This window comes from Cibotium barometz, chromosome 53 (assembly GCF_041138505.1).
Source record: "Cibotium barometz isolate CiBa-2024 chromosome 53, ASM4113850v1, whole genome shotgun sequence".
NCBI classification, from domain to species: domain Eukaryota; kingdom Viridiplantae; phylum Streptophyta; class Polypodiopsida; order Cyatheales; family Cibotiaceae; genus Cibotium; species Cibotium barometz.
In genome coordinates, this window is record NC_141098.1 from 3,989,906 (window position 1) to 4,017,800 (window position 27,895).

Sequence of the window (27,895 nt, forward strand, 5' to 3'; positions counted from 1 at the left end):
CAACCTCCTTGTTGATGCAAACTAAGTATGTCTTTCATTGCCTTAGAAGAGTACTATAGAGAAGAGTAACGGACTCATGTGTGAAGCTCCCTTTAGAGATTATAGTGTAGCCACAATTAGAGAATGACATGTTCACGTCCATCGAACCAAAGAAGAGTAATGGACTCATGTTTGAATTATATTATAGCCACCACAATTAGAGAATGACATACATGGTCACGTCCATCCAACCAAAGATTTGGACTCAAGTCAAATTCTACCACAATTGATCTAGGGAGCTAAAGTTTTGGAGTGTGTGGGGCAAGGATTAATTTTTCCTCATTTCCATGTGCTTAACTTTTAAAAATATTATTTATTCTGGTGGGCTCCAATTTTACAGTGGCTAGGGGCAAGGCTAAGGGGATAATCAATGGGATGGTTCAACACAGCATGCGAATGAATTTGGTGTGCAGTGGTGGTGAGAGCAGGTTGCACTTAAAAGACCGATCTAGAAATCCGGTTGCATTTTAGCCTCCGTGGGAACAGGCACTAATGCGTGAAACAGTGGAGGTTGATGATTTGGAACAAAGGGTCTATTGGAAGTATCTTGATAGAGAGAGAAGGAAAAGGAGAAGAAGGAAAGGGATGGATGGAACTTGGATGCGATGGCTGGGAGGAATCTTGGGATGCATTTCTAGAACGATTCTGAACGAATGTATGGGCCACGTAGGTACGTCATCCTGACTAAAGCTGTTAGCTTCCAGCTTGGCAGTACAACAAGCCACGTAAGTGTTCATGAAAGCGGCCAGCTCGGCAGAGAAGGACTGCACTTGCTTGGCCTCTTCTTGCCACGTCGGCGAGTAGGAGCCTGGCCCCACAGGTGACACGCTGTACAATTATTTTCCCCGCCGGCATACGTGGATCGCCCAGAGCTTTCCGCGTGGCATTCTCTTATATTTTAGTGACACGTGATAGCGTGACCCACTAATCAAACAAGGTGTTGACCAGTGGTCCATCGCTTTGACCGGCCAATTGCAGGGCCCCTTCCACTTGTCGCGCAACCACCACCACATTGCAATAACACAAAACACTGACACTGCGCGTGCTGTGCAAACCCTAATCCAATCAGCTCCTCTATCAACAAGTTCTCAGCAAAACCCTAGTATCCACCGTCTCTTTCTGAAAACCCTGCTATCCACCGTCTCTGTGCAAACCCTAACCTGCAGATGAACATCGCCATCACTTACGCCAACGGCACGCGAGGCTTTCTTGTACGCATCTCACGCCAACAGTCAACAACAACGGCATGGCGGAGAATCCCATGGTGGTAGAGTACCTTTTTGCCATAGCCGGGTACCTTTTTCTCCTACTGTTTTCTTCTTCTCGTGTTTGTTTGGACACACCCACATCCACACCCACACCCACACCCACACCCACACCCACACACACACGCACGCTAAACCGTAGATTGCGAGCAAGTTGGAAGCTTACGCCATCAGCCTCGAGCTTTTCGCCTTTCGACAAAAGTCTTCTAAGCACTCATCATTCTGAGAGCACTATCGTTTCACCTTTTCTGAATTTTGTAGCTACTCGGATGTAGAGAGACGGGGGAAAGAAAGCTTAATCTATACATATGCGTCTTGGTCTTTGCGACAAACTCATAGCCCTTATTGATGGCAGCGATGGACTCTTTTTCTTCTGGCAGTTCAGTCTTTGAGCGTATGGGAAAGCTGCCGTGCTGAGATCAGCCCCCTCTCGTGCAAACATATTTTAAGGGACCTTGCTGGGAGAGACAAGACGTTCGTTCTACGCACTGTGTGCGGGTATATAGCCACTGCTTGAGCATAAAAGAAGAACTCATTTCACCTTTCTGATGCAACTTGCAGAGGCTATGGTGGGAGGGAGCCTTCCGGTTTAGCCTCCGTAATGTTCTCCTGTGAACGCTGTCACCAAATCCCTCCGCTTCTCTCGCACAGTTGAAGCCAGTGGCATCACCTTTGTAAAAAATTTCCAGCAGTAAACCTAGGATCTTCTTCAGTAGTTACTTCTCTCACATAGGTGAGTGAAGTAGCTTTTGTATGAAATTTCCATCAGTAAAACTAGGAGTTTCAACAAAGGATTTCACAGCAGTTTCAACAAAGCTTTCAATGAATTTCACAGAAGTTTTGAGTTTTGACAATTGGGAGCTGATATCTGTCTCTGGCACGTCCTATGTGTGAAAATCTTCAACAGTCCGCCATCCTTTATTACCTCTCTGTGCTTGAGCATCTCTTGTGCTAGTGTGGGGCCGCTCACACATAGTGGAGATTGCTGGAAGCACAGCCATTTGTCGAAATGAAGTTTATGAAACTTGGATCCAAGCCGGATACATTCCGAGACCTTGGCAATATCAGGTAATTCTCACCCTTGTCTCTGATCTTCACCTGTGTCCCTGGATCGAGCCACTCCGTGAGGAGACGGGCTTTCTTAAATTGTCCTTTTTGCATCTACATTCAGGGTAGAATCTGGCACTATGTTTCCTCTGTCCTCGTTAAAGAGCTTCACCTATTCTATGTGAGGCTTCATTGTTGTGCTTCCTCTAGCTATCTTTTGGAGCCAGCTCTCACCCAAAATATATCAATTTATTTGCAAGTCTGGATTCTTAACAAAGACATTGAAGGATTTGTTCCCTCAGTAGTTGTTCTTACTGCTCTACTTGCTGTTTTGGAAAAAATGACATCAGGTCAGTAGCTTCAGAGATTGCAAGTGACTTCATTGTGGTGCTGGATGGCGTGTCTTTTCATCTTCATAAGGTACTCTTCTTCTTACAATTATCGTGTCACCAAATGTTGGCTGCTTGTATGAGCTCAAGTAAGGAAATTATTCTTCCATAATCGTTTTTTTTTTTTGGGGGGGGGGGGGGGGGGGTTAGTCCACTCCTTTGTGGGGTTACAGGTACATTGTTTGTGTTGCAATGCTTTCTAAAACAGTATGCTTGTAAGTGTTCTTATTTCGTACGACTAAATCTGAGCAAGTGTTTAGCAGTGTGCTTAAGCACTAGTCCTGTGGTTCAAGGAATCTGCACCTGCATGCATGGATATTGTAACTTTGCCCATGTTTGCATAATATTGGTGTATTTTGACAAAAGTATACACTTATGTGCTATATGCAAAGGGGAGTGCATGTGTCGCTTGAATAATTCTTTGCACCTTTTTTGATGGGTTACAGGGCTTACCTTACAGCCCTCAAGATTGGAAGTTTTTTTTTGGAAAGAATGGCAGACCAAGCTTACCTCAACAGCAACAGAACCAACATGAGTGCAGATCATGTGCAAAGCAGGGCTGAGAAACTGTGAAGGGTCTGTAGCTTGCAGCCTTGTGAAGGGAATCACGGGGAGCAGAAGTGTGGCATACAAGGGGCAACTAGAGCAGGGGAGTAGTAAGTGGCAGCACAGCAGCAAAGGGGCATCCAGTTCGGGATTTTTCTAGTGAGAAAATTAGCAGGGGATAGCCTGCCAGATTTTATTCAGTACTAGCTAGCAGTCTTGAAGGAGATGGTCTTGGTTCTAATCCTCCACCTTCTTGTTTGCAGCAACATTGATAGAGCTTCAAGGTAGGCTCGTGGTGTTTGAGCACTTGAGCCCTGTATTATATTGTCAACCCTGTCTGTCCAAACTTCTTTTGAGTATTGCTTTGCAGATCAGCAGTAACACAAAACAGAGATTCATCAGAGCATAGGCAATGGGTGCAACTGCTTTGTAGATCATGTGGAGAAAGGATGGGGTCGAGAACGGTTGGCTGATCTGTGGTTGCCATAATCTATCTTGGATTGGGCAATTTAGCCATCCGCTTTCCAGCCAGATCCTTGCCTGATAAGAGCATTAGCAGTTTAGCAGCCCTGCCCTCTTTGGGGATAAGGGGTATGAGGCCCTCAGCTAACCTCTCTGGGAGAGAACCTGTCTGCATGACCTCATTGAAGGCCGCCCTTAGGTCAGCCTTCAAAAGGTCCCAATGGTGCAAGATTAAGGAGACTGGAAGTCCATCCTCTCTAGGGCATTTCTTACAGGGTAAAGCCTGAAGAGCCTGCTTGAGCTCATCCATTGTGAAGGGGGAGTTGAGAGACAGCCGTAGCCCAATTGACATGACTGGCTGTGTGCGCTGTCAAACCTGGTCGTGTGCATGACTCTGGCTTGAAGTCGGTGGGTCAGACAAGAGGAGCTAGCTGTAGAAATTGGAGGCAATGGCGTGAAGTAACCATGCCCTTTGGCCCTCAAAGGTGCTGAACTCTGTCCTGGTGGTGGTGGGGTCCTGTCAAGGCAAAGAAATGTATGCCTGTTTCCTGCCTGGGTCAAGGACGAGGTGCGGGCATGGTATTGGCAATCTACTCTCTGGTACTCAATGGCCTCAAGTTCTGTCCAAGCTGTCTCCATTTGGGTGCCTACCCATACACTATTTAGAGTCTGCTCCTGGAGGTGCTGGAGAGAAGCTAATCCCCGTTGCACGCTCGTCTCTTGTTCACAGAGAGTCTCTAGCCTGTCCCTCACCAAAGTATGAAGAAAACTGTTGATCTCTTGAAGTGCCCCATCTAGGGCAGCTACAGTGGATCCTGGGCGAAAAGAGAAGGCTACACAGCTCCAGGTCAAAGACGAGAATCTGGGATCCTCATTGACTGCGAGTGGTCCTACTGCCACGGGTCACTAAGGTGAAGAATAATCGGAGAATGGTCTAAAAGAGTGGTGCCCACAACAAGGCCCACTATACCTTCCCCGTCGCACGCCTACTCATCCACATAGATACAGTCCAAGCAAGTCATGTTCGGCATCTGCAGGTGCTAGTCTACCGGTGTAGAAAAACTGAGGCTGTGAGGAGTGTGGAGATGCCAGGCAAAGAGTAGCCATGAAAGGCCTCAAGTGCTTTGCCCATAACGGACACTTTCTAGCGACCATCTTCACGTTCTTGAGCAGACTTGTAAGAGGTGCAGCAAGGTCGGAAAATTTGTCTATGTGGGTACTGTAGGCTTGGCAAAGACCCACAAATGATCTGATTTCTTGGGCAATCTTAGGAACATCCCAATCCAATATAGCTTATACCTTGTCGAGGTCCAAACGAACACCGGACTCACTGGTAACGTATCCCAGATAATGAACCTTTGAGAGGCCAAATGCACTCTTCTTTTTGTTAATGTTGAGCTTATTGTCCCGCAAAAGTTGCAAAACCTTCTCCACATCCTGCTCATGCTGCTCTGCTGTGGCAGGAAAGATGAGTATATCATCCAAGAAGATGAATACATACTTCCCAATCAACTCAATAAATACTCGAGACATCATTTTATTGAATTGTAAAAATGCGGACCGGGTGATAGCCAATATTGAGGTCTATTTTGGAAAGATATTAGCACAATTAAGACGCTGCCCTCCTTGGCCTTCTCCTTACGCGTCTTTTAGGCTTAGTCTCTGGTTTTCTTGGTGCTTGAGGTGCTCTTAGACTTATTGTCCTTACTGTCTTTACTGTTCTGAGTACCCTTACCCGACTAGGATGAAGACTGTTGCCGTTGTTGGGGTTTGGGATTGGTCTCGTCCTGCTTAGGCTTGAAAGAGTGCATAGAGGAGAAGCAAAGGGGCACTAGAGTGTGCTGAATAGAGAGTGCAAGAGAGAGAGAGAGAGATGAAGAGCAAGAACGGTGCGAATGGTAGTCATCCGGGCCGTCGGAGCGAAGGTCTCATCGAAGTGGACTCCAGGGCGCACAAGGTGCAGTGTGGACTTGGAGCAGGGCATGGAAGGCATTGAAGGATGTCCTGTCGGCTGCGTTAGATGAAAGGAAGGACAATCAGCTGAGACAAGGACTGTCGGCTGTACAAGACCGCTCTCGGCTGAACCAAAGGACAAGGCGGGCTGCAGGTGCATCATGACAAATGAAGAAGCCCAGCCGGACAGCATTTTAAAGCATTTAATGTACTGTAGACTGGCGGACCAGCAGTCGGCCAATATGCCAAGTATTCCAGAAAAGCCTATAAATAGGCAAGGGTGCTCCTCATTGTATTCATTCATTCCTTTATGGAATGGGTCCTTAGGGTCCTTAGAGTAGGACAGTTTTGGTGATGTTTCACCTTTTGTATGCAGGCAACCTAGGGCGGTAGAAGGAGGTACCTTTTTGTACCATTATACTGAATTTCCAGCCATATCTCTCTCTCTGTCTGCGTTTTTGCATCAGCATGTTCTCAGTGGTGTTTAGGGCTAAAAGAAGACCCCCAGAGCTTCTGCGTGTTACATTGGTATCAGAGCATCAGGCTCAGCAAAGCGATGTGGGAAGCGATGTAATGCAGCCGTGTGTAGGAGTGATGCCAGCTGGGCTGTAATGGTCGGGAAGAGCTCCCAGGAGGTTTGTTGGTGGTGTTCCACAAAGCCAGAGGGGATGGCAGTCCTGTGAGCCAGATAGGTTCTCGGGCAACAGTCCCAAGGGAGGATTATCCTCCAAGGGGTGATGTGAGAGTGCCAGACTCATTTCTCAAGAATGAAGGGAGGATTATCCTCCAAGGGGTGATGTGAGAGTGCCAAAGGAATGAAGACCAAGATAGTGTTCAAAGTCAGGGCGAGAATGGATTGGGGACTGAAGGGAACAGATGCATAGATCTTATTCAGAGTCAGAGTGGTTTTGGAGACCAGGCCGGGTTTTCAGTGAAAAGGGTTGCGGGAGATGGATGGATGACAGAGGGACTCCCGGAATAGAATGGGATGATGACAGTCATCCAAGGAAAAAGTTGGAATCTCGTCATCAAGTTTAGCATAGGGGGATGTCATGTGCAAGAAATGCCATGACCATTCTTAGAGGCTAATCCAGAAGGGGAAGCCAAGGAAAAGATCATTAGAGCTAGGACATGGAGCACAGAGTGCAGATTGGCTAGTGTGGACTTGGAGAAGAACCAGATGATGCTGTCGGCTGAGACAAGAGCTGTCGGCTGCATGGTGGAAGACAGGCGCATCAGTGTTTGTTTTATTTGGTCCAGTCGGCTGGCCGACTGCTGGTCGGCTAGCACTTCAATGTTCCAAAGGGCCTATATAAAGGCATAGTTGCTCATTGTTATGTTGATTCAACTCTTTAGGAGTTGGGTCCAAGTTAGGGACAGATTTTGGTGATGTTCACCTTTTGTATGAAGGCAGCCTAGGGCTGTAGATTAGGTATCTTTTTGTACCATATGAATATACTGAATTTCCAGCATCTCTCTCTCTCTCTACTCTCCCTTTTGTCTGCGTTTTTGCATCAGCATGTTCTCAGTGGTGTTTAGGGCTGAAAGAAGACCTCCAAAGCTTCAACACAAGATCGGGAAGAGCTCCTAGGAGGTTTGTTGGTGGTGTTCCACAAAGCCAAAGGGGATGACAATCCTGTGAGCCAGATAGGTTCTCGGGCAACAGTCCCAAGGGAGGATTATCCTCCAAGGGGTGATGTGAGAGTGCGAGACTCATTTCTCAAGAATGAAGACCAAGACAGTGTTCAGAGTCAGGGCAAGAATGGATTGGGGACTGGAGGGAACAAATGCATAGATCTTATTCAGAGTCAGAGTGGTTTTGGAGACCGGGCCGGGTTTTCAAAGAAAAGGGTTGCCAGAGATGGATGGATGACAGAGGGACTTTGGGAAAAGATTGGGATGATGACAATCATCCAAGAATAGGTTGGCATCCCGTCATCAAGTTTAGCAGAGGGGAATGCCATGTGCATGAAATGCCATGGACATTCTCAAAGCTAATCCACCAGGGACAGCCAAGAAAAATACCATTAGAGCTAGGATTTGGAGCACAAGGTGCAGTGTAGACTTGGAGCAGGGCATGGAAGTCATTGAAGGATGTCTTGTCAGCTGCATTAGATGAAAGGAAGGACAGTCGGCTGAGACAAGGACTGTCGGTTGTACAAGACTGCTGTCGGTTGCTTACACCCTGGTCAGCTGAACCAGAGGACAAGGCGGGCTGCAGGCGCATCATGACAAATGAAGAAGCCCAGTCAGACAGCATTTTAAAGCATTTAATGTACTGTAGACTGGCCGACCAGCAGTCGGCCAGTATGCCAAGTATTCGAGAAAAGCCTATAAATAGGCAAGGGTGCTCCTCATTGTATTCATTCATTCCTTTATGGAATGGGTCCTTAGGGTCCTTAGAGTAGGACAATTTTGGTGATGTTTCACCTTTTGTATGAAGGTAGCCTAGGGTTGTAGAAGGAGGTACCTTTTTGTACCATATGAAATATATTGAATTTCCAGCCATATCTCTCTCTCTCTCTCTCTACTCTCCCTTGTGTCTGTGTTTTTGCATCAGCATGTTCTCAGTGGTGTTTAGGGCTAAAAGAAGACCCCCCAAAGCTTCCGTGTGTTACATCATCCTTCTTGGTCTGGGACACCGCTGTAGAGGAAGAGTTCTTTGCTGCTTCATCACGCTTTTTCTTGTGACATTGGGGTGATTTATGACGCTTCTTACCACAATAATGACATTCAATGTCCTTGTTCTTAGAAGATTTGCTGTTGTCTTTATCCTTGTCGGAATCCTTGGAGTTCTTGTCAGAACCCCCTTTACCTTTCTTTTGTTGAGTCTTCCCTTTATCTCGTGCTGCCAAAGCTCCATCAGGGCCACCAGAGGTGCCAGTCCGCTCCTCAAAGCGAGACTCAATCTGCATAACGGAGGGGAGAACTTCCTCCCAAGTGATTGGAACAGGACGAGGAGAAGAAACAAGAGACTGAAAATATGCATCAAACCTCTCTGGAAGCTTGGAGAGAAGCCGGATAGCCATGTCCTCTGTAGAGATGTCCTTGCCACAAGCAACAAGCTCGTCCCGGAGATCTTTCATCTTCGAGATGAAAGCAGATAAAGATGGAAAGGTAGAAACTGATAAGTTCATAAGTTGCTTTTCCAACGCCAAAATCCAACCCAGAGACTTAATCTCGTAGAGAGTTCTGCAAAAGCCTTCCAAACTTCATGTGCAGCATCTACTGTACGCACATGAGAGAGAACAAAATCCTGACAGTTCAACATCAGAAAGGAGAAAACACGACGATCATTCGCCTGCCAAGTATCAATCTGTGTCTGAGTCACACCACTGGAAGCAAGGGTGGGAGGGGTGGCATTGGCCTGTGTAACAAGCCAATCCCAAAGATCCAGGCCATGCAAGGCCGATTTCACCTTCACCTTCCATAGGGTGTAGTTGGAACCATCCAACTTTGCAGACTCAGAGAACATATGAAGAGAAGTGGGAGCAGCCATCACAAAAGCTTGGGCTCAATCTCAGAAATATGCACAATCTCAGAAGAAGTGTCCTCCATAGGTACCAAGGGTGCCACTAAAGCCCGAAACACCACAAACCCCCTCTGCAAAAGGGAATGACCATTGGAGAGGAAAACGCAGCCTGAAAAGGGCTGCTGTCTTGAAAAAACAGGCCGCCTATGTCCAAACTCCACGTGGAATGAAACGCTGATCAGAAAATTACCAGAAAACGCAGCAACAAAGAGGCTGCAAATCTGAGAAAAAACGCAGAGGAGAGGGTGCTGAAAATAGGGCTGAATCTGGGGCAGCAGTGGAGTTGCTGAACCGGGAGCGATGATACCATGAAAGAGTGCACAGAGCGGAAGCAAAGGGGCACTAGAGTGTGCTGAATAGAGAGTGCAAGAGAGAGAGAGAGAGAGAGAGAGAGAGAGAGAGAGAGATATGGAGCAACTATGCTGAATATACTGAAGCAAAACAGTCCTAAGCAAGAGACACAGATAGTCTCATAAGTGAGGGAGCAAAATATGTACAAGACTGAATGACCAGAGTCAAAGCTCAGTCGTAAGACCGAGGCCTGAAATTGCAGACGGGAAACTTGATGTTCGTATCTAACCCCCTGAGAAACTATTCTAGCTTCTCATCTTCCGTCTTCCCTAACTGCTGTGCCATGGTGATGTGTTAACTATTTGGCCTTCCTAGCACTCTATTCATATGATGGAACCCTTTCCTGAACACTAGACTAGTGGAAGAAGACATGGGGACAAGGACCATAAGGTTTGCGCATGGAAAAGCACTAGTTTTGGTCAAAAAGCGGAGAAAAGCAAAAAGTCAAACTGAGTTGACCACGAGCTAGGAGCATCATTGGCAAGAGGGGATTGAGCAGAACCAAAAAGCAAAAAGCCGTTTTCTCAAAAAGCAGCTCTAGGGCCAAGAAGCAAGGCCCTAAAGTCGAAAAAGTAAAGCACAAAGAACTTTGGAAAAGATGGCCATATTTAAATAGTATTTTATTGCATAAAGTAAAAAGAGGAAAGCAAAGTAAAAGCTTGGCTAGCTTTTTGGCAAAAAGCAAGGCCCCTCCCACAGGTATAAAACAAGCAAGAACCTCTCTCCCTCATCATTGATCGTTGAAGTGTGGAGGTCATCATCAACACCATCATCGAAGCATCATCATCGACTGCTGCCAGTGCCACATCATCATCATTTGTACAATTCGTACAGAGCTATACGACTGACTGCAGTCCTGTGTTGAATTGCTACTGTGCGCACCACCGCCTGTTGTGCGTGCGGACTGATGGAGCTGCTGCTGTCTTGCGCCACTGGACTGTGCCACTTGCATGCGTTGCCTGGCCTTTGCCGAGTGAGTTGCGCTGTATTGCCTGGTTGCCGTACATCTACTGCCGCCGCCGTCGACTGGGTGTTTTGTCTGCCTTCTGTTACTGCTGTAGCTTTGTTGTTCTGCCGTCTGCCGTACTGCCACATGGACTAAGCCCTGGTTCATACGCCTCTGTGCGACTCTTTTTGAGGGCTGTTTCTACTTCGGTTTGGACAACAGAACTACAGCCGATCATCATATACTCCATCGTCTACTCGTATCACTTGTACCTCGTTCATAAGCTTGGGATACATTGGATTTGGTACTAGCCCGGTGAGAGATTCTTGTGGGCCATCCTCGTGATGTGCTCGGCATCAGGATCTTGTGCCTCGACATCGACTACGACTTGAGTTTCTACATCGGCATATTTGTTTGCTTTTGTATTCATTAATGTATTGATCCTGGCTTGCGAGCCCATGGATTGTTCCTAAATAAATTCTTGAAAGGGGGCGGGGCCTGTTTCCCGCTTAGTGTGTGTGTCTTGTACAAAGTTCCCTAAAACCCTTCTCTCTCTCCTTATCTCTATCTTCTCTCTCTATTTTTCTATCTCTTGGATACGTGGTGGAATCTGTCCACAGCACACCCCACTGGGCTTACAATGGTATCAGAGCAAGATTTCTCTTGAGAAATCTTTCTTGGGGTGGCAGAGCCATGTCGAGAGTAGAGGGTAACCAAAGGCCTAATGAAGGGAACAACTATGAGGCTGATCTAGGATTTCAAGATGGCAACCAAGGTTGTCGATCCATTACTGAGATTGTGGCCATGTCATCAAAAGAGTATAGTGATTTTCAGCAATTCAGACGTTTGCCTAGGGATGAAGAATTCCTTGCTTGGAGAGCGAAAAGGGAACAAGATAAAAGAAGGGCTCAAATGTTTGAAGATTTCATCAAGGATAGAGCCACCGAAGCCAAAGGAGTTGAAGCTGCCAAAGCCTATCTTCGTGCCAAAGGAATCACCGTTGCAGATGCCAGAAGGATCTAGAGTCACCAGGTCTACGTCTCGTGGAGAAGACATGGAGGCTACTCCTAGGCTTTCTCTCTCAGATGCAGCCTCTTCGGGACAAGCAAGAGAAAGGAAGGCAAAGGAGCCTATAACAACCGGCAAAGTGGACTTCAAGCCAGGAGAGAAGAGTGTCAAGTTTGATGCGGGACACTCAAAAAGCCTTATCTTTTATTAAGCAATTCTATGTCTCTTTTGGAGGAGAGGACTTCTCCAAAAAGTCCAAGCTTCACATGGTTCACGTGCACTTGAAGAATGCCGCCTTGAATTGGTGGCTAAAGGTGGTATAAGAAGGAATTGAGCCAAAGACATGGACCGATTTCAAGGTTATGTTCAACAAGAAGTTTTGACCTGCAACCTTTGAAGCAGTTATGCAAAACGAATGGGATGAGGTAAAGCAGAAAGTCTGTGAGAATGTGGCAACTTATCTTAACAACTTTTCAGCTGTTTCATTGAAGTTTACTTCGTATAACGCTATTCCCCCGCTAATGGAAATGTGTAAGTTTGTGAATGGACTTCAACCTAAGCTTATGCAAGCAGTGTATATGGCTGGTCCAAATTTTTTTGAGGAAGCCCAAGACAAAGCTCTGCAAGCTGAGGCTTTGCACATGCCTTGGATGGTGGGCAAGACGAAGAATGACAACGGAGATCCACCTCAAAAGAAGAAGTTTAAAGACGGATCCCAATCAAGAACCGAGCCTCAAGAGAAGAAGGATATGAGTGGGGACCAACCTCCATTCTTTCGAAGGAAATTGTCCCACAAGCAACTTGAGTAATATGTCAAGGAAGGAAAGTGTTTTCAATGTGGAAAGAAGGGACACATGGCTGTAAAATGTCTCGACAAGCCAAAGCAAGAAGCCGAATGATGGAAAGAATTTTTTGACCACATAGGAAGTTTTCTGCTACTTTCTTTGATGATATTATTGTGCATTCTAAAAATGAGGAAGAGCATCAAAAGCACTTGGATATTGTGTTTCAGGAACTGCGAAAGCACAAGTTGTATGTGAATGGTAAGAAGAGTGAGTTCTTTTTGTTAGAAATTCACTACTTGGGCCACATAGTGTCCAACAAAAGGGGTCGAGATGGATCCGGACAAGGTCAAGGCTATTATGGAATGGCCAGAGTTGACTAGTGTGCATGCACTTCGAAGATTCCTTGGCTTATGCTCTTATTATAGAAAGTTCATCAAGTGGTTTGTAGTGGGGGCTAGTCCATTGCATGATTTGACAAAGAAAGCCGTGGAATTTCGGTGGACCAAAGCTGAAAAAGAATCCTTCGAAGCATTGAAATTTTATGCTAGCAAAGGATGGGTGTTGATTATCCCAAATTTGTCAAAGCCTTATGTGGTTGAATGTGATGCCTCAAGAGATTGCGATGGAGCAGTTTTGAACCAAGAGGGCTATGCCGTGGCCTATGAAAGTTGAAGTCTTCAAGGAGCCAAAAGACCACACCCACGTATGAGAAAGAGTTGATGGCTATCGTTCATGCATTGAAAATTTGGAAGCATTATCTTATGGTTGTTGAGAGAACTGTTACAATGCAGAGAACTTATTGAGACTCAACTGATAGAGACTACCAAATGCAAGGACTTTGTAGAACGGACATCTGCTGAACCATCAAGTGGTATGAAGCGAACTTTGAAGCCACTTCAGATAGCCTTATGCATACCCAGATCTACTGAGGGAGATGCACTACTGAAGGCTGACTGCTGAAGCAAACTTCAGGGCTGCCTATGGACTGAAGCACTATGTACTTGACTGAGATTTATGCATGCAAAGTCCAAGGTCTTCAAGCATACATATCCGCACTGTGTTCTATGAAAGAAGACTGATTTTATGAGATAGATTTATGCAATGGAGGAGGGGCTGCTTATATATGCTACTGGGCTGCTGGTCAGTGGAAGCATGCTGCTTTTGGCTTACTATAAATTCCACAACTTGCTGATGTGTAGCATTAGAGGCTGCAGAAATGGCCTAAGTAGCAGCTAATGCTGGCTTATTGGCATTTGTTGCTGGCTGATTGCTACAATGCTGGAAAAACTGTGATAAAATCCTCCATGATGGCTGACAAGGGTCTAGGCTGCTATATGCTGCCTGGAATGCTAAGGCATATCACATGCCCCATGGGCTGCCCAATGGGTGGTCCATGCATCCATGTCATGTAATGCTCTAACATGCTTTGCTTTATGCATCTAAAGGACTGACATTACCATGCCTAATCTCAAATGACCTAAATGCTTGTTCTCCAAGTGTTTTTTTTTCTCAGGAAATAGATCCTTCTATTAGTTAAAGAAAAAACAACTAGTAAGGGCTCGATACAACCATGAAGGGCTAAATAGAGACTTGCCTCATTTAAGGGCGGGAATCACACGATCATAAGGGGGAAGAGACGCTTCTCCTCCTGACTGGCTGCTCTGTGAGGAGAAGGCTATCTCATAAAGGGGGAGAGGGGAAGGGGGGGGGAGATAACCACAGGTGGTCTGTAATGCCAAATGGGGTCACCGCCTCTATCTGTGAGGAAAGGGCCAGGCCTCCAAAGCCTCAAGAAAGCTTCCCACCGCTTCCTCATGCGGTCAAAACCTCTCCGTAACTTCCCCCACTAACCGTGGAGGGTGTGAATGATATCAAGCCATATGCTCTTGATGGTCTCAACCGGCGGAGTGTGGGTACTCTCGATGGCCTATTGGATTATATCATCTCCAAAGGCTCTACATCACCTTTTCATGCTTGTACTGGTCATTTTATGAGACCCTGCATTGGCATATTTTAGTAGATATTATTTAGCATTTTCTACCATTTTTAGGCATTATTTTAAGCATTTTATGCTACTGGTTTGTTGTCGGCCTGCTACAGCTAGCTGACCAGCACTCTGGGGGAGTATATAAGGGCTTACCCCCTTTCCCCCATTTCATCTCATTCTTTTGCATCTTGTTGAGGTCATTAGCAGCTACCTCTGCTACAGCACCTACGGGCTTCCCTCGTGCTCAGTTCTCAGCAATAAACATCAGTTTCCAGCATTTACAGTTCTTGTACCTGGGCCTACATCTGTGTTTTCTATTTGCTTCACTTTCTTTCATGGTATTAGAGCAAAACACTGACTTGTGAGCAAAAGATAGCTGTGTTTTCTGTTTTGGAGCAGAGGCTTCGACAGTTTGCTGCGTTTTCAGCAGATTTCAACATAGAAGGTGCTTCATTTTCTTCCAAGAAGAGAGGCTTCCTCAAGATTGCTGCGTTTTCTTCATGAGATGCTTAGGACTGTTGTGTTTCTGAATTTTCAGCAAAGATTGCTGATTTTTTGCTGAAGCCCTCTTCTAGGTGCTGAGCTTGGAGAGATCTTGCTTCTTCCTCTCCTTTCAGTTTCCCACCCTCCCTCCCTTTCTTCTTGCTGTGCACAGCTTGAGAGGAGGATTTGCTGATTTTTTCAGCCCTTTTCTTAAGAGAGGTTTCTTGTCAAAGGACATGGCTTCACGAGGTTTCTCTATTGTTGCTCCTTCTCCTATTGATACTCCAGCACCATCACAGCCTGGATCCCTTGCTCTCGCTCCACAAGTGGTTTCTATTCCCAATCTCTCCTCTCAGAGTTTCTCTCATCCAGGTCTTGCTCCCACCCCTACCCATATACCATCCTACAATCCTCCCCAAGTCACTGACTCCATGAAGCTTACAACAACCAACTATCATACTTGGTCTTTCTACACTTAGTTGTTGCTGGAAGGAGCCGGTGTGTGGATGGCTATCTCCACACCTCACTTGGTGGACCCTGCTTTGAGAAGCATATTGGATGCTCGGGCTCGTCTTATCATCATCCATTGCATGACTCCATCTATATAGGCACAGTTTGTCTCTACGTGGAGTAATACTCATCAGATGTGGACAGAGATCCAGAGGAGGTATGGGAGAGTTTCGACAGTGAAGATTGCAAAATTGGAGTCAGATCTGGAGAAGCTTACAATCAATGAGTCAGATAATTTGATTGAGAAGATCGGAGAGTTCACCCGTATCAAGCTGCAGCTTGAGGAATATGGGAGCACCATCAACAATCCCATCCATAAACTTCCTGGTAAGTTGCTTGCTTCCTTTGATTCTTTCAGAGATAATATTTATTTCTGTGATCCTCTCCCTGCTTTTGAGGAAGTCATGAGTTATCTCCATGACAAGTGCATGCTTCGCGGAAAAGGCAAGTCGGAGTCTGCCTTTGTTGCCTCTGATAAGGGCAACGACAAAGGCAGAAAAGGGAACTCCAACAACAACAACAAAAACAAAGGCAAAGACAAGTGTAAATAGGATTCTAAGGAATCCAAGAACAAAAGCAATGAATGTGATTATTGTGGCTGGTCAAGTCATACTGAGGCTCGCTACTTTGCTCGTCGTGATGATTCTCAAGCAGCCAAAGCCAAGTATAAATCCCAGGATGCTTCTAAAGCATCTGACGAGGACAAGACCAAAGATAAAGGCAAAGTTTTAGAGGAGGGATCTACCAAAGTTGCATACATGGCAGTCACAGATTCATCCACTTCTTCACAGGATTCACTCCTCGTGATCACAGATATGACTTCTCCTGAAGCGGCTAGTGACACACTTGAAGCGCTGGAATGGGTTGGTGATAGTGGTGCTTCTGCCTATACGAACAATCAGGCCCATATCTTTGAGGACTACCAGACTCTCTCTTCTTTAGTTCGCATTGGCGACAACTCTTCACTTCCTGTCTCACCGATGTTCGTAATGTTTCTTTGGGTTGATGTTATTCATGTACCACGGATTTCCAAAAACCTATTTTCAGTATACAAAGCTTCTCAGAAGGGACTTGGTGTGTACTTTGATGATGAGGTCATCGAAGTAATCGACAAGAAGACTCTCTCGGTTGTTGCCAATGGAGTCCATGATGGAGGTCTCTACAAGACCACCATTTTTTCTTCCCAAATCCCTCACATTGATTCCCATATTCATCATCTTTTCTCCCCCTTGATGGCTAGGAAGATACTTCTCTGTGGCATTCTTACTTCGGTCATGTACCCATTGCTGCCTTACAGAAGTTCCATTCTAAGCAGGTTGTCAGCGGACTACCCTAGCTTAGGTCTCTCTCACACATCTGCTCATCCTGCAGAATGGGCAACCATCATCGAGATGCATTTCCGAGGAGGCCACTCATCAAGCAACCTGAAGACTAGAGCTTATACATGTAGATCTTATGGAGGTTGAGTCTCTTGGAGGGGCTCGATATTTTCTTCTTCTTGTGGATGACTTCACTCGCAAAGTCTGGGTATGTTTTCTGGCTCGCAAGTCAAATGCTTTTGCCAATTTCAGGACTTGGATCGCGATGGCGGAAAATCAATCTGGGGGTAGAGTTTCATTCCTCTAGACTGACAATGGTGGCGAGTTTGTACCATTTGATGACTTCCTTGCTTGGAAGGGCATTCACCGACAGAATACAGTACCTTACACTCCTCAACAGAATGGAGTTGTGGAACGAAAGAACTGGACCGTCAAAGAGATGGCTCATGCTTTGTTGCATCATGCAAGTCTCCCTCCTGCTTTCTGGGGTGAAGTTGTGGCTACCTCAGTTTATCTCATTAACTGCTCTCACACAAAAGCGGTTGAAGGGATGACTCTAGAGGAGGCTTTTACAGGACACAAGTCTTCTGTTTCTCATCTACGTGTTTTCGGTTGTGTTGCTTATGTGCATGTCCCAGATAAGCAAAGGACCACACTCACACCGAAGTCAAAGAGGATGATCTTCACAAGCTACAGTCTGAGATCCAAAGGGTACCGCTTTTAGGATCTGGAGGTTGATGACATCATCATTTCCCGTGATGCTCGGTTTAATGAGAGCTTGTTTGGCATTGATTCCGCTCCACCTGATGCATCTACCGACTTTCTGGATGATCCATTCCCAGCAGATGCTAATGATCTTATACCTCTTCCATGTCCAGCTCCTCCTCCCCCTATTGCAAACCCCGGTGCTAGCTGCTACTTTACAACCACCCGTTCCTGTTGCTCCAGCTTCTGCAGATTCCAATCCCTCTACGAGTCCTGCTTTGACTCTAGGATTACCCTCACCAGTGCTTACTTCATCACTTCTTCCAGCAGCATCGGATGAGTCCTCTACTGCAGCTGGATCTTCTTCTTCACGCTTTGAGAGAAAGGCTGGCCTACCTCGGTGGGTTCAGCAACTTTTTAGAGATTCTGGTCTCATTGATGCAGAGCTCCATAACCAGATCTCTACCACCATCCGTTCATCTTGGGCTTCCACATCTCATCACACAGTGAATTATGCTGTCATGAGTTTTCTCTAGGAGATCGATGAGCCTGAGAGTCTAGAGGAGGCTCTTTCACAGCCGCAGTGGCGGTTAGCGATGGAAGGAGAGATGGCCACTATTGAGAGGAATAACACTTGTTCTTTGGTGCCACGGCCTTTACATCGTCGTGTTATTGGTGTGAAATGGATTTTCAAAGTCAAGTTTCATGCAGATGGTACTTTGGACAAGTACAAAGCCCGCTTGTTGCAAATGTGCCAGGTTGCTATGCTACTACAAATCTCCCATCTTTGGCATGAGCCTGGTCGTCAGTCGCGTGTAGGTGGGGCTATGACTGGTTCTGCTGCAATACGATGGTGGGAGACCTAAAGGCCTAGCCCTCCCCCATCCTCCTCATAAGCCCTAACCATTACAGCCTCTGTAGCCTAAGCGATGGTGCCCCATGTAATGATCCGGGTCGATGACATGTCCATAGCGAAGATGCAGAGAATTTGCTAGCAAATATACTGAGCCTTCGGACAATCCCAAAGGCAATGTCTCAAGACTCCTGGGGGTGGCCGCATTGTGGGCAATCTACTGGCCGACCTCCAACTGCCAGCCACGTACCGACCGCCAAACTCCTATGTGCCTTCAACCAAAGAAAAGGGTAATCTTTCTAGGCCGAAAGCTGTCCCATAGTCTCTTCGAGAAATTAGAGAGGAATCGTTGTGAGAGGCCCTGAGACTTCCAATGTGCTGCTGCTGCTGGTGTCTCATCTATCTCCGGCATCTGGATCCTGCGGCCTAGCCGCACTGTATATGCAAAGAAGGGGGCATCCAAAGCCTCCTCCGGATCCACTGGATCATGCCAAGTCCACTCTCCTGGGTCCCACTAAAGGTGCATGAGAGGTCAGCACTCCCAAATCCATAGCCACCATAATCTCTCCCTGGCCACCTTGGCCGGTGCTGGATCTATGTGCCGTTCCCTTGCCGTGAAACCAATCACCCGCACCCTCTGCAAGGTACAACCACTGAAATCCTCCAACGAAAACTTAGATCTCTCTAGTCTGTTGTGGGATCCAATAGAAAAAGTGAGCAAACCACTGTCCTCATCTGCTCCGTGGACCGCCACTGGGATATTGTGTCTAGTAAACATGCCTAGCCACACTGGGGGGGGGGGGGGGGGGTTTGGGCCTAGGGGAGTCGGCCACTCCTGAGGGATAGCCGAGTCGATGTTGATGTTGATGCTGAGCCTATCTCTGCCCCGGATCCCTGTTAGGTCTCTCTCCTACACCTCCAGGGTAACTACTTGTGGGCGATCCAATCTCCAAGAGACCTGGTTGGTCCCATGCTCAAGGCACCCCAAGAAGCATGCGGTCAGGCCCCTAGCATGTGGCCTCTGGGCAATTGGATCAAGGGGTTCCAGACCAAAGGCTATCGTAGCCACTCCTCAAAGGCAACTGGAGCTATCTGTTTCAGGGCGTGTTTGAGGGCCGACCTAAGGTGCTCGCAAGAAATTGGTTGCAAATATGTCCTCAAAAGCCAGGCTAAAACCACGGGCTCGCATCTCTGTGAAGATCCATTTGGTACCCCACTTGGAGACTGTGGCGGGAGAGCCCTCACCGAGGAGGCAATGATGGTCATCTCTACCGGATCGGAGAATCGGTGAATCAAGCGACAGCCTAATCCTACTGGCTGCCTCCGCATTGGGTCAAGGGCTGCTGGGGGGTGACGAGAGTGCTCTGGAGAGGCAGAAGGGTGTGTGTGTGTGTGTGGGGGGGGGGGGGGGGGGGGTGCTTGGGTGATAAAGGCGGGGCGGAGTGCGCTGCGGTAGGTAAAGTCGGTGACGAGATTGGGGGAGGAGGGGAGGAGGAGGTGGGGGAGGTGGCGGCGGTGAGAGGGCAGAGGGGGTGAGAGGCCGGGGAGGGGTGCTGCTGAGGGGGATCCATCGGAGAGGAAAGCTGAGGGGAGGGGCCCCCCGGGGGCTCAGAGAGGCCGGCCTCTCAGAACACTGAGGGTCAAGGGGGGAATCTCGACGAGGATCGACCGCCATCTGCCAGCCTGGCACGCTCGGCGGCGATTCTCGGATCCAGCGGTCGTCTGGAAGCCCGGCGTGATCCAAAGGTCTGCCACTCACTTTTCGCTAGGTCACCCGAAGTTAGGGCGTGGTGCTCTGTTGCATGAGGGCCTGCCCCTCTCTCAACCCCTTGGTGAGGGTCAGCACAAGAATCGGGGGGAGGAACCACCGGAGACCGGCACCTAGACTACCGCCGAGGGCAAGGTCTAGCTAAGTGACCCATCTGTTTGCAAATGAAGCATTGGCCTGGGAGGCCAGAATACTCCATGCGCTACTGTATGGGGTCCCCTCAGAGGCTAGAGAAATAGAAATACAATGTGGACTCCAGCGAGGCCTCACGATGCGGAGGGATGGAATCCCAGTTGTCCTCGCAAGGGCCGAGGTAGTGGTGGGGGGGGACTCCATCACTCTCTTGATGGCACCACCAATCACCGGGAGAAGAGGAAGGTACTCCTTCCTAAGGCTTGGGAAGCAAACTGTCATTGGGAAGCCCAAAACGCCAGCCAATGGGTCAGACACAAGATCGAAGCTGTGCTGCCACCGAGCAAAGAAGGCTTGCGTCGTACGCAGTGCAAGGGGGCTCAGCTGCATGACTTGGTCTGATGCCGATGGCGAGTCGAACTCCACTTGGTAGTATCCGCACCCAGAGGGTGAATATCAGTGATCTTTGCAGGTTCGCCAATGAGGCTGGCCTAAAAAAGATTCTTGAGTTGTCCGCGCGTGGGGCGGCTACCAACAATTTTGGAGACCAAGGTGGAGGCCTCAAGTGTGGCAACAGTCGTGGCAAGAACATGTAGATCCTCTTCGGAGAAGGAAATGCAAGCAACGGCGGCTTCGGTCAGGGATGACAGAGTGGCTACCATGGAGTCCTCCCAAGGGTGAAGGCTAGAATGAACCGAAGCTTGCTGAATAGAACTAAAAACCCTAGAAGTCTGGAAGCATCAACCTGCACGGGAGGAGAGGGGCGGGGAAACAAAGAGAGAAAGGAAAAAGAAGGGAGGGGGGGGTGTCAAAAGAGTGAAAAGGCGACAAAAAGGTGGGAGGACTATGCTGAGACGGGGGCGGGCAGAGAAGCAAACCCGGGGGGGGGGGGGGGGGGGGGGGGGGGGGGGCGTAGGCGACGCCACCGAACGGGGGAGGGGGGGGGACTCGGATCATACGCACGACTTTGTTTTCTCCAAGTGGGTTAAGGACCGACCTTGACATTACCTACGTAGCTCGTGCCTGGCATGTCCCGAGATGGGGCTCACAATGGGGTCATGGCATACGACAAATATTCCTAAAAAGGTCCTAAATATCTTTATAAGTATAGCACTGTCGATGAGCCAGTGTGTCACATTGCACCTCAATGCATGTTGCATGTGACACTCGCGGACTTCGATTTTGACCATGCTGAGGTATGTAAAGATGAAAGGATGGCAATGATTGAATATGTAGCTCTGGGACTTTGTGTTGTGGGACTTTTTGTTGCTTGCAAGGGATTAAGAGTCATTAGTGTGTACCTCGGGATAGAGGGGCGAATTGCAAAGAATGCTAGTGCTGCTTCAGAATAATAACCGATTTCGTGGAAAAGCATACGGCACTCTGTCACCAGTTGTGACATAAGCTCCGTATTCTAATTTCTAATGTTCTATGGATCTTGGGATCCATGTATGTAGTGCAAGCTATTGACAATGGGGGATTATCTAATACAACATAAGTGAGGAAAAAACAAGTGTCCAAAAATAAAAAGCATGTTCATGCTTGGCTGCTCATTGGGTGCCTGGGTATAATGAAATGGCTCAAAAGCCCCCAAAATTAACTAGAACTTTGCAATCGTCCGAGGTGGCGAATGGATAGTGTAACATGCAAAAGAACTGCCTGTATTAATAAGTGTGCAAAAACACAAAGATGAACAGAGAGAAGAGATAGAGACGTGGCTGAAAACAGTGTTTTCTCTATGTATGTATCACGATGTACATAGATCCTAGCTAATCATGGCTTCCAAAAGGTAACATCTATGCCTATGACTTGTCCCACCAATTAGGTGTCAAATGACTTATGACTGAATTGACCCTTGCTATTTATAGGCTCATGGAACTGTCCCCCAGATCCTTGGTCAACAACATACCAAAAATCCCATAAACCAGTGATGCCCTCCTTGGCCTTTTCCTTGGGTGTTTTCTTAGGCGTGAAGTTTTTATCCTTCTTGCCTCTTGAGGTGCTCTAGGATTCTTTCTTGTTCTTTGCTATTTTGAGCTCCCTTCCCCCCCTAAGATGATGTGGTCCTCCGGTCTAGACGGGGGGAGCTGGGGAGAGAGATTGTCTCCAAGAAAAATCTCTGAGAATAACCAGACATGGGCACAAGAATATCCTGAGTTAACAACTTTGGCCATACATAGCTAACTACCGCTGGCTACTATTCTCTTCAGCGTTGGACGTACAGTGGTCTGCTGGCTGTTCAGCATCTGCTCAGTATCCGTACAGCCGATTGTTTATGGTTCTTCTGCTGTGTTTTCATAGCTCTGTTTTGTATCTAAAGAGTCTGTCTATTGTTCCGGGTCCCCAACTAGTTACACCGATAGGGTCCTGGGTTTTGTCACAAGGTTGCTACTGCCCAACCTGCTGTTTATGTGCTGCCTAATCAGGGTTAGCCTGGAAAACCAGCCATGTCCATGTGCGCACATTAGACAGCTTATGTACATGGAAGCATATAGGGAATCCACTGATGAAAAGAAGGCCTACTTAGATTTTGCAACAGCTTGAATCGAGAATCTGGTGAACACACATTACTATGTCAAGAGGAAAGATGCGTGGTCAGGACACCAAGCATTAGGTGATGAATTATATGATTATGCCATGAAGATAGTTTGGATGATGTATATCTCCAAGTTTCACAAGGGTAAAACCAAGAGACCTGCTTTTTGGCTGTGCAATGATCACAACAAAACAAAAGCTAAGTATATACATAATCAGTAAAATTTGAAAAGTTGATGTACTTAGAACTCTTAGTGAACACATACTTTTCTTTTGAAAGTTTTGAAACTTCTAATGTTTGTATGTTGAGATAGATTATTCAAGGTAGAGTATGTATTCTATGGTGCTATTTTGGAGCCTGGACTTATTCCATATGTTTCTATGGACTTATTCCATATGTTTCTATATAAATTGGAAATTGAAGTTCTTATATGGATATCTATGATGATTGATGGCTGATATATGGAGATATCAAAGCAACCTTTGTATACGTATGTATATCTAGATTCAGAGACTGATTGTGACTACATTTGGAGGTATCAAATGGTTTTTCACAGGAGTTGCACCCACGATAGGGATATGTTTCTTTTGAATATATTGGATTCTTTCTCAAAGAATTATGGATATATAAGATATTATCAAATTTATACATGGGTGTAAGGAATATGCTATTGGACATATCATGGGTATAAGCCTTGGAATGGTTAATATCATGAGATGGAGATCATGTATTTATATAAATGGGGATCAACCTTTATCAAGATGGTCTATTCAAGGACAATTTGAATGTTGAGCCTAGCTCTCCTCCATAGTCTTTGGCAGTGAGCCGGCTAGAAGTGTAACTGGTAGAGTCTCTCAGGTTCAGCTTGGTTCCATTGTGTAAGGCTTGGCACCAATGGAGACAGCAGTCTTCCATAATTTAGACTATACGAAGAGGAAATGGTGAAGCTCAAGGATTCCTAGGTGATGTTGAGTTTGGAATATTTCTGTGAGGATTGGGGCCGAGTGGAGATGGGTAAATATGGGGTGTTGCTGGTGGAACTCAAGTAAAAAACACCTTGTGAATCAGTTTGTACTTGGCCATTTGGCTGTTTTTCTCGGTAACTAATAGAAGGATCTTTTTCCTAGGGGAAAATAAACACCTTGTGAATCGGGAGGAGCAGTTCATCATCACCAGCCCTCCGTACAACCGTTCTTCTTTTCATACAGGCCGTATTGCTGTACGAGGCCTTATTGTTATCTGTTATGCTTACATCTTTTGTACCTCATGTTGCTACTGTATTGTGCCACTGCTGTATGGCTGTACCTCTTGTTGTATGGATTGCCAGTACTGCTGCACCTCTATACCTGTCCATACTATCGTATGGAATGCTGCCATCTTGCAAGCCGAACCTGCTGTACAAACTGCACATGTGCTGCACCTGCTGTTGCCGCCATGCAGTTGGCCATACTGTACAGATTCTGGCCACCTACTGTGTACGCGTTTGGGCCTGCTGCACAGACTGCTTTTGGTGCTGCTCTCTACCTACCCATACATTCCTCGTAGAGGAGTTGAAGATTCTGCTATCATTGGCATGTGTAGTGGAGGTACTTGCTGCCCCACAACTGTTAAGAGTAGCACCTTCATCCTTTTTGCTAGCTTCTACTCCAACAGGTGAACGCGGGGTCTAGTTTGAAGGAGGGAGTAGGTTACGATCCCTAACATGGCTGGCATGCATTTTGAGGGTAGTCTTATATCTAGGGTTGTGTAGGATGTGATGCATAAGGAACCCTTATTGGCTGAAAAGCTATACTTAGCTATATGTTTTAATAAGTGGCTTTTTAGCTTTATTATAGCCCAAGCCCCATATAAGGAAGTCATTGGCTTATAAGTGCATGTCCCCACTAGGGAGGACTCCTTGGGGGGAAGACCCAAGCGAGTCCTTGGCCGTGGCTCTAGCCACACACCTGAACGGGTGGGCTCTGGTGGTATGGGACATGGGGTTTTGGGTGTAGTAGACTATGGTCATGGTGTTGGTCTAGACTCATAACTTGGGGGTGCTCGGTTGGATGGAGCTATAGTTGGGTGGTGAGCTGCCGGCATCATATCCATGTTGGTTTGTGTATGTATTTGTCTTGCAGGAGCTGCTCTGGGGATAAATAGATCTTTCGCCCTCCACCCATATAGGATTAGGAAATCAATTTTCCAACAACTACATGGTATACTTGTAGGGGTAGGGAATTTTCACTCTACATTAGGTTACTCTGCATGCATGCACTTAATTTTAACTTTAATTGCACCTCGATGTATGATGGTATTACTTCAGACTTGTGGTCTTTTATTATAACTCTCCACACCCTCCCCACCCCCCTTCTTCTGTGTGTGCAAATGCATACGCGTGTGTGTGTCCACTTAATAATAAGTGTGTGTGTGTCCACTTAATAATAAGTGTAAGTTGAACATTAGATCCAGCTTGGATCATGTGCTTATGGTCTGAAATTCTTATGAACTTCTTTTCTTGTTTCTTTTAGTTTCCTCTACTTTCGAAATGTGCAAGGCTTCAAAGATTTACTTCTGAAGCTCTTGAGCAGAACAAAGGGGAGGTGGAACTTCATGACTTTCCGGGGGGAGTGGAGACTTTTGAGCTGTGCGCCAAGTTTTGCTATGGAATTACTATCACTTTGAATGCATATAATGTGATGGCTGTGCGTTGTGCAGCTGAGCACCTTGAAATGACAGAGGCAGCTGAGAAGGGCAATTTGATCTTCAAGGTAGAAGTCTTCCTGAATGCTTGCATCTTTCGTAGTTGGAAGGATTCTATAATTGCCTTGCAGAGTACAAAGACACTTTTGCCATGGGCTGAAGATCTTGAAGTGGCAAGCAAGTGTGTTGATTCTATAGCTTCCAAGTCACTCGTAGACCCATCGAGAGTGGACTGGTCCTTTACACACACAAGGCTAACCTCAAGGAATCGAGGGAAGTCAGAAATAAGTCAAAGTCCCCCTTGGAATGGCATACAGAGCAGGCTGCATCAATCCATACCCAATGACTGGTGGGTTGAAGACATAGCTGAGTTGGAAGTTGATTTATATTGGCGAGTTTTCGTTGCAATCAAGTCAAGAAACACAATGCCACACAAGCTCTTAGGTGAGGCCCTGCATTTCTACTCCCTGAAGTGGCTGCCTGGGGTCTCAAAAGATTATCATCTTGCAGATCCCAAGAAGGGGAGTAGCCAAGCAGTTATTAGTGATCATGTTGAGATAGCAACAAGGCATCGCCAGCTGCTTGAGAAAATTGTTAGCCTGCTTCCACCTGAGAAAGGGTGCACCTCTTGCAGCTTTTTGTTAAAGCTCCTAAAAGCAGGAATGATACTAGGTGCTTCCATCTCCACAAGAATGGAGCTTGCAAGACGGGCTGGTTTGCAGCTGGATGAAGCGTCTCTCAGTGACCTTCTGATTCCATCTCTGTCTTATGCCAGTGATGCTCTCTATGATGTAGACCTCGTGCAAACTATTGTAGAGCACTTCCTGATGCAAGATCAGAGTCCTCCAACCAGCCCTACACACCTGCCACATGCTTATGAGAAACGGCGAACAAGGTCTACTGAGAACATCGATTTTGTTGAAAGCAGGAGGTCAACTTCTGCAACACACAGCTCGAAGCTGCGAGTTGCAAAGCTTATAGATAGTTATCTTGCAGAGATTGCAAGAGATGCTCATCTTTCTATGTCAAAGTTAATAACGTTGGCAGGATTGATTCCAGACTTCACTCGACCAGTACATGATGGCCTCTATAGGGCTATTGACATATATTTGAAGGTATGATGCCGATGAGGCTTAGTCCTGTTTGATGTAATTCTGAGGTCAGAATTTTTGTGTTTGCTTGTGGTCTTGGATACACTCTATTCAAGAAAAACTCACATGTATGTGTGTGATTCACATTCGTGAAGTTTGTGGTCTTCATTTGGTACTCACATTGCCAGTGTAAGCTGCAGGAACATCCTGGACTAACAAAGAGCGAGAAGAAGAAGCTATGCCGACTTCTGGACTGTAAAAAGCTTTCGATGGAAGCCTGCATACATGCTGCCCAAAATGAGAGATTGCCATTGAGAGTAATTGTGCAGGTGCTTTTCTTTGAGCAGGTAAGGGCTTCCATGACGGGGGGTGTTCTGCTCAATGAGCTACCCAGTGGTGTTAGAGCTTTGATGGCTGCACAGGAAGGTGAATTCCGAGAAGGCATTTCTCTTGAAGATAAATGGGAGACTGTGGAGCAGAACTTTAAATCAATCAAAGGGGACTTGGCAAGCATGAAGCTGAAGATTTCGGAAGTTGAAAGAGAACACAGTTCGGTTGAGCCGGAAGATGCAAAGAGCACAAGTACCATTTCGAAGCCTAAAAAGTTTCTGTGCAAGTTGTGGCCAGGAAAAGGCTGCTCAGATAGCTCAAATAATTGTGTAAGCACTCGATCCAATTAAAATTTCAATAAAGATGTTTCCTGTGTGTTGATTATCTGTTCAAAGGATTGAAGGATAATAGATGGAGTTGGTGGTGATATTGCATGGGTGCATACTCTTGAAGGGTAGTAACTTTTTGGGTGATGATTTTGCAGTGTTCCTAATGTGCCAGCAAGAAAAGCAATTCAAATTTTGGCCCATATACAATCTCATCAGAGAAAGTCAGCCACCTATATATGATCCCCATTTTGCATGCTGGCTATGGTTTATTAGCCTCACTGTTGTGATGCCGAGCCTTGCAATCATGATGCATGCCTTTGTACTAGCATTTACCTACAATGTAAACCAGATATTCAAAAATAGGTGCCAAAGCTGCATTTCAACCACAAGCTGCATCATTGGAGGTTGACAAGTTTCAGACTCTCTGCTTAAATCACAAACAAAGGTGTGCCTGACCAAATGGAGTGATGTTGCTCATGGAAGGTGCATGTTTACATTCTCGACAGTAGAAACAAGCTCAAGCCTAATTCTTTATATCCTCGAAGTTTTCCCTTGTACCTCAACACTTGGTTTTCTCTTTAAATGAAGAGTAAGTTGATTTTTGAGACCAATGGGCAATTTAACTATGTGTGGGTATTGGGACTCACTTTGGCAAGCCATTGCTCAAGAGCCTGACATTGCATTTGATTGTGGTTTGTCTCTTTAAATATTTGGCTTCTAATGAGGGTGATTATAGATCAGTGTAGGAGAAAGCCTCACAATGTAGGAGACTACTTGGATGAGCTTCATTGTTAAAATCTGTCCAATCACACGACATTATTTCATTGAAAATGGCATGGTTCAACAT

At 46.4% G+C, this 27,895-nt stretch overlaps 1 protein-coding gene across 6 annotated transcripts; it reads left to right on the top strand.

Annotated features, from left to right (window-relative positions):
- Positions 1-1,061: 1,061 nt before the first annotated feature.
- LOC147608199 (BTB/POZ domain-containing protein At1g67900-like) lies at positions 1,062-27,705 on the top strand. Of its 6 annotated transcripts, XM_086789111.1 has the most exons (7): positions 1,078-1,332; positions 1,566-2,037; positions 2,212-2,372; positions 2,702-2,771; positions 25,127-26,413; positions 26,590-27,048; positions 27,204-27,705. In XM_086789111.1, exons 3-7 carry the CDS (start codon positions 2,314-2,316, stop codon positions 27,210-27,212), a joined length of 1,884 nt encoding a protein of 627 aa, XP_086645237.1. In that variant the 5' UTR covers positions 1,078-1,332; positions 1,566-2,037; positions 2,212-2,313; the 3' UTR covers positions 27,213-27,705. The 6 variants fall into 6 exon arrangements, with proteins under 6 accessions (XP_086645232.1, XP_086645237.1, XP_086645233.1 ...); XM_086789106.1 differs by having other exon boundaries at positions 1,062-1,332; positions 1,580-2,372; XM_086789107.1 differs by having other exon boundaries at positions 1,660-2,372.
- The last annotated feature ends 190 nt before the right edge of the window (positions 27,706-27,895 follow it).

What these genes read in the sequence shown, in the direction of transcription:
- LOC147608199 (XM_086789106.1), top strand. Translation starts at nt 2,314, where the DNA reads ATGAAGTTTATGAAACTTGGATCCAAGCCGGATACATTCCGAGACCTT. An exon ending in CGAGACCTTGGCAATATCAG is followed by an intron (nt 2,373 to 2,701) that starts GTAATTCTCACC and finishes AAATGACATCAG; the next exon opens with GTCAGTAGCTTCAGAGATTG. An exon ending in TGTCTTTTCATCTTCATAAG is followed by an intron (nt 2,772 to 25,126) that starts GTACTCTTCTTC and finishes TGTTTCTTTTAG; the next exon opens with TTTCCTCTACTTTCGAAATG.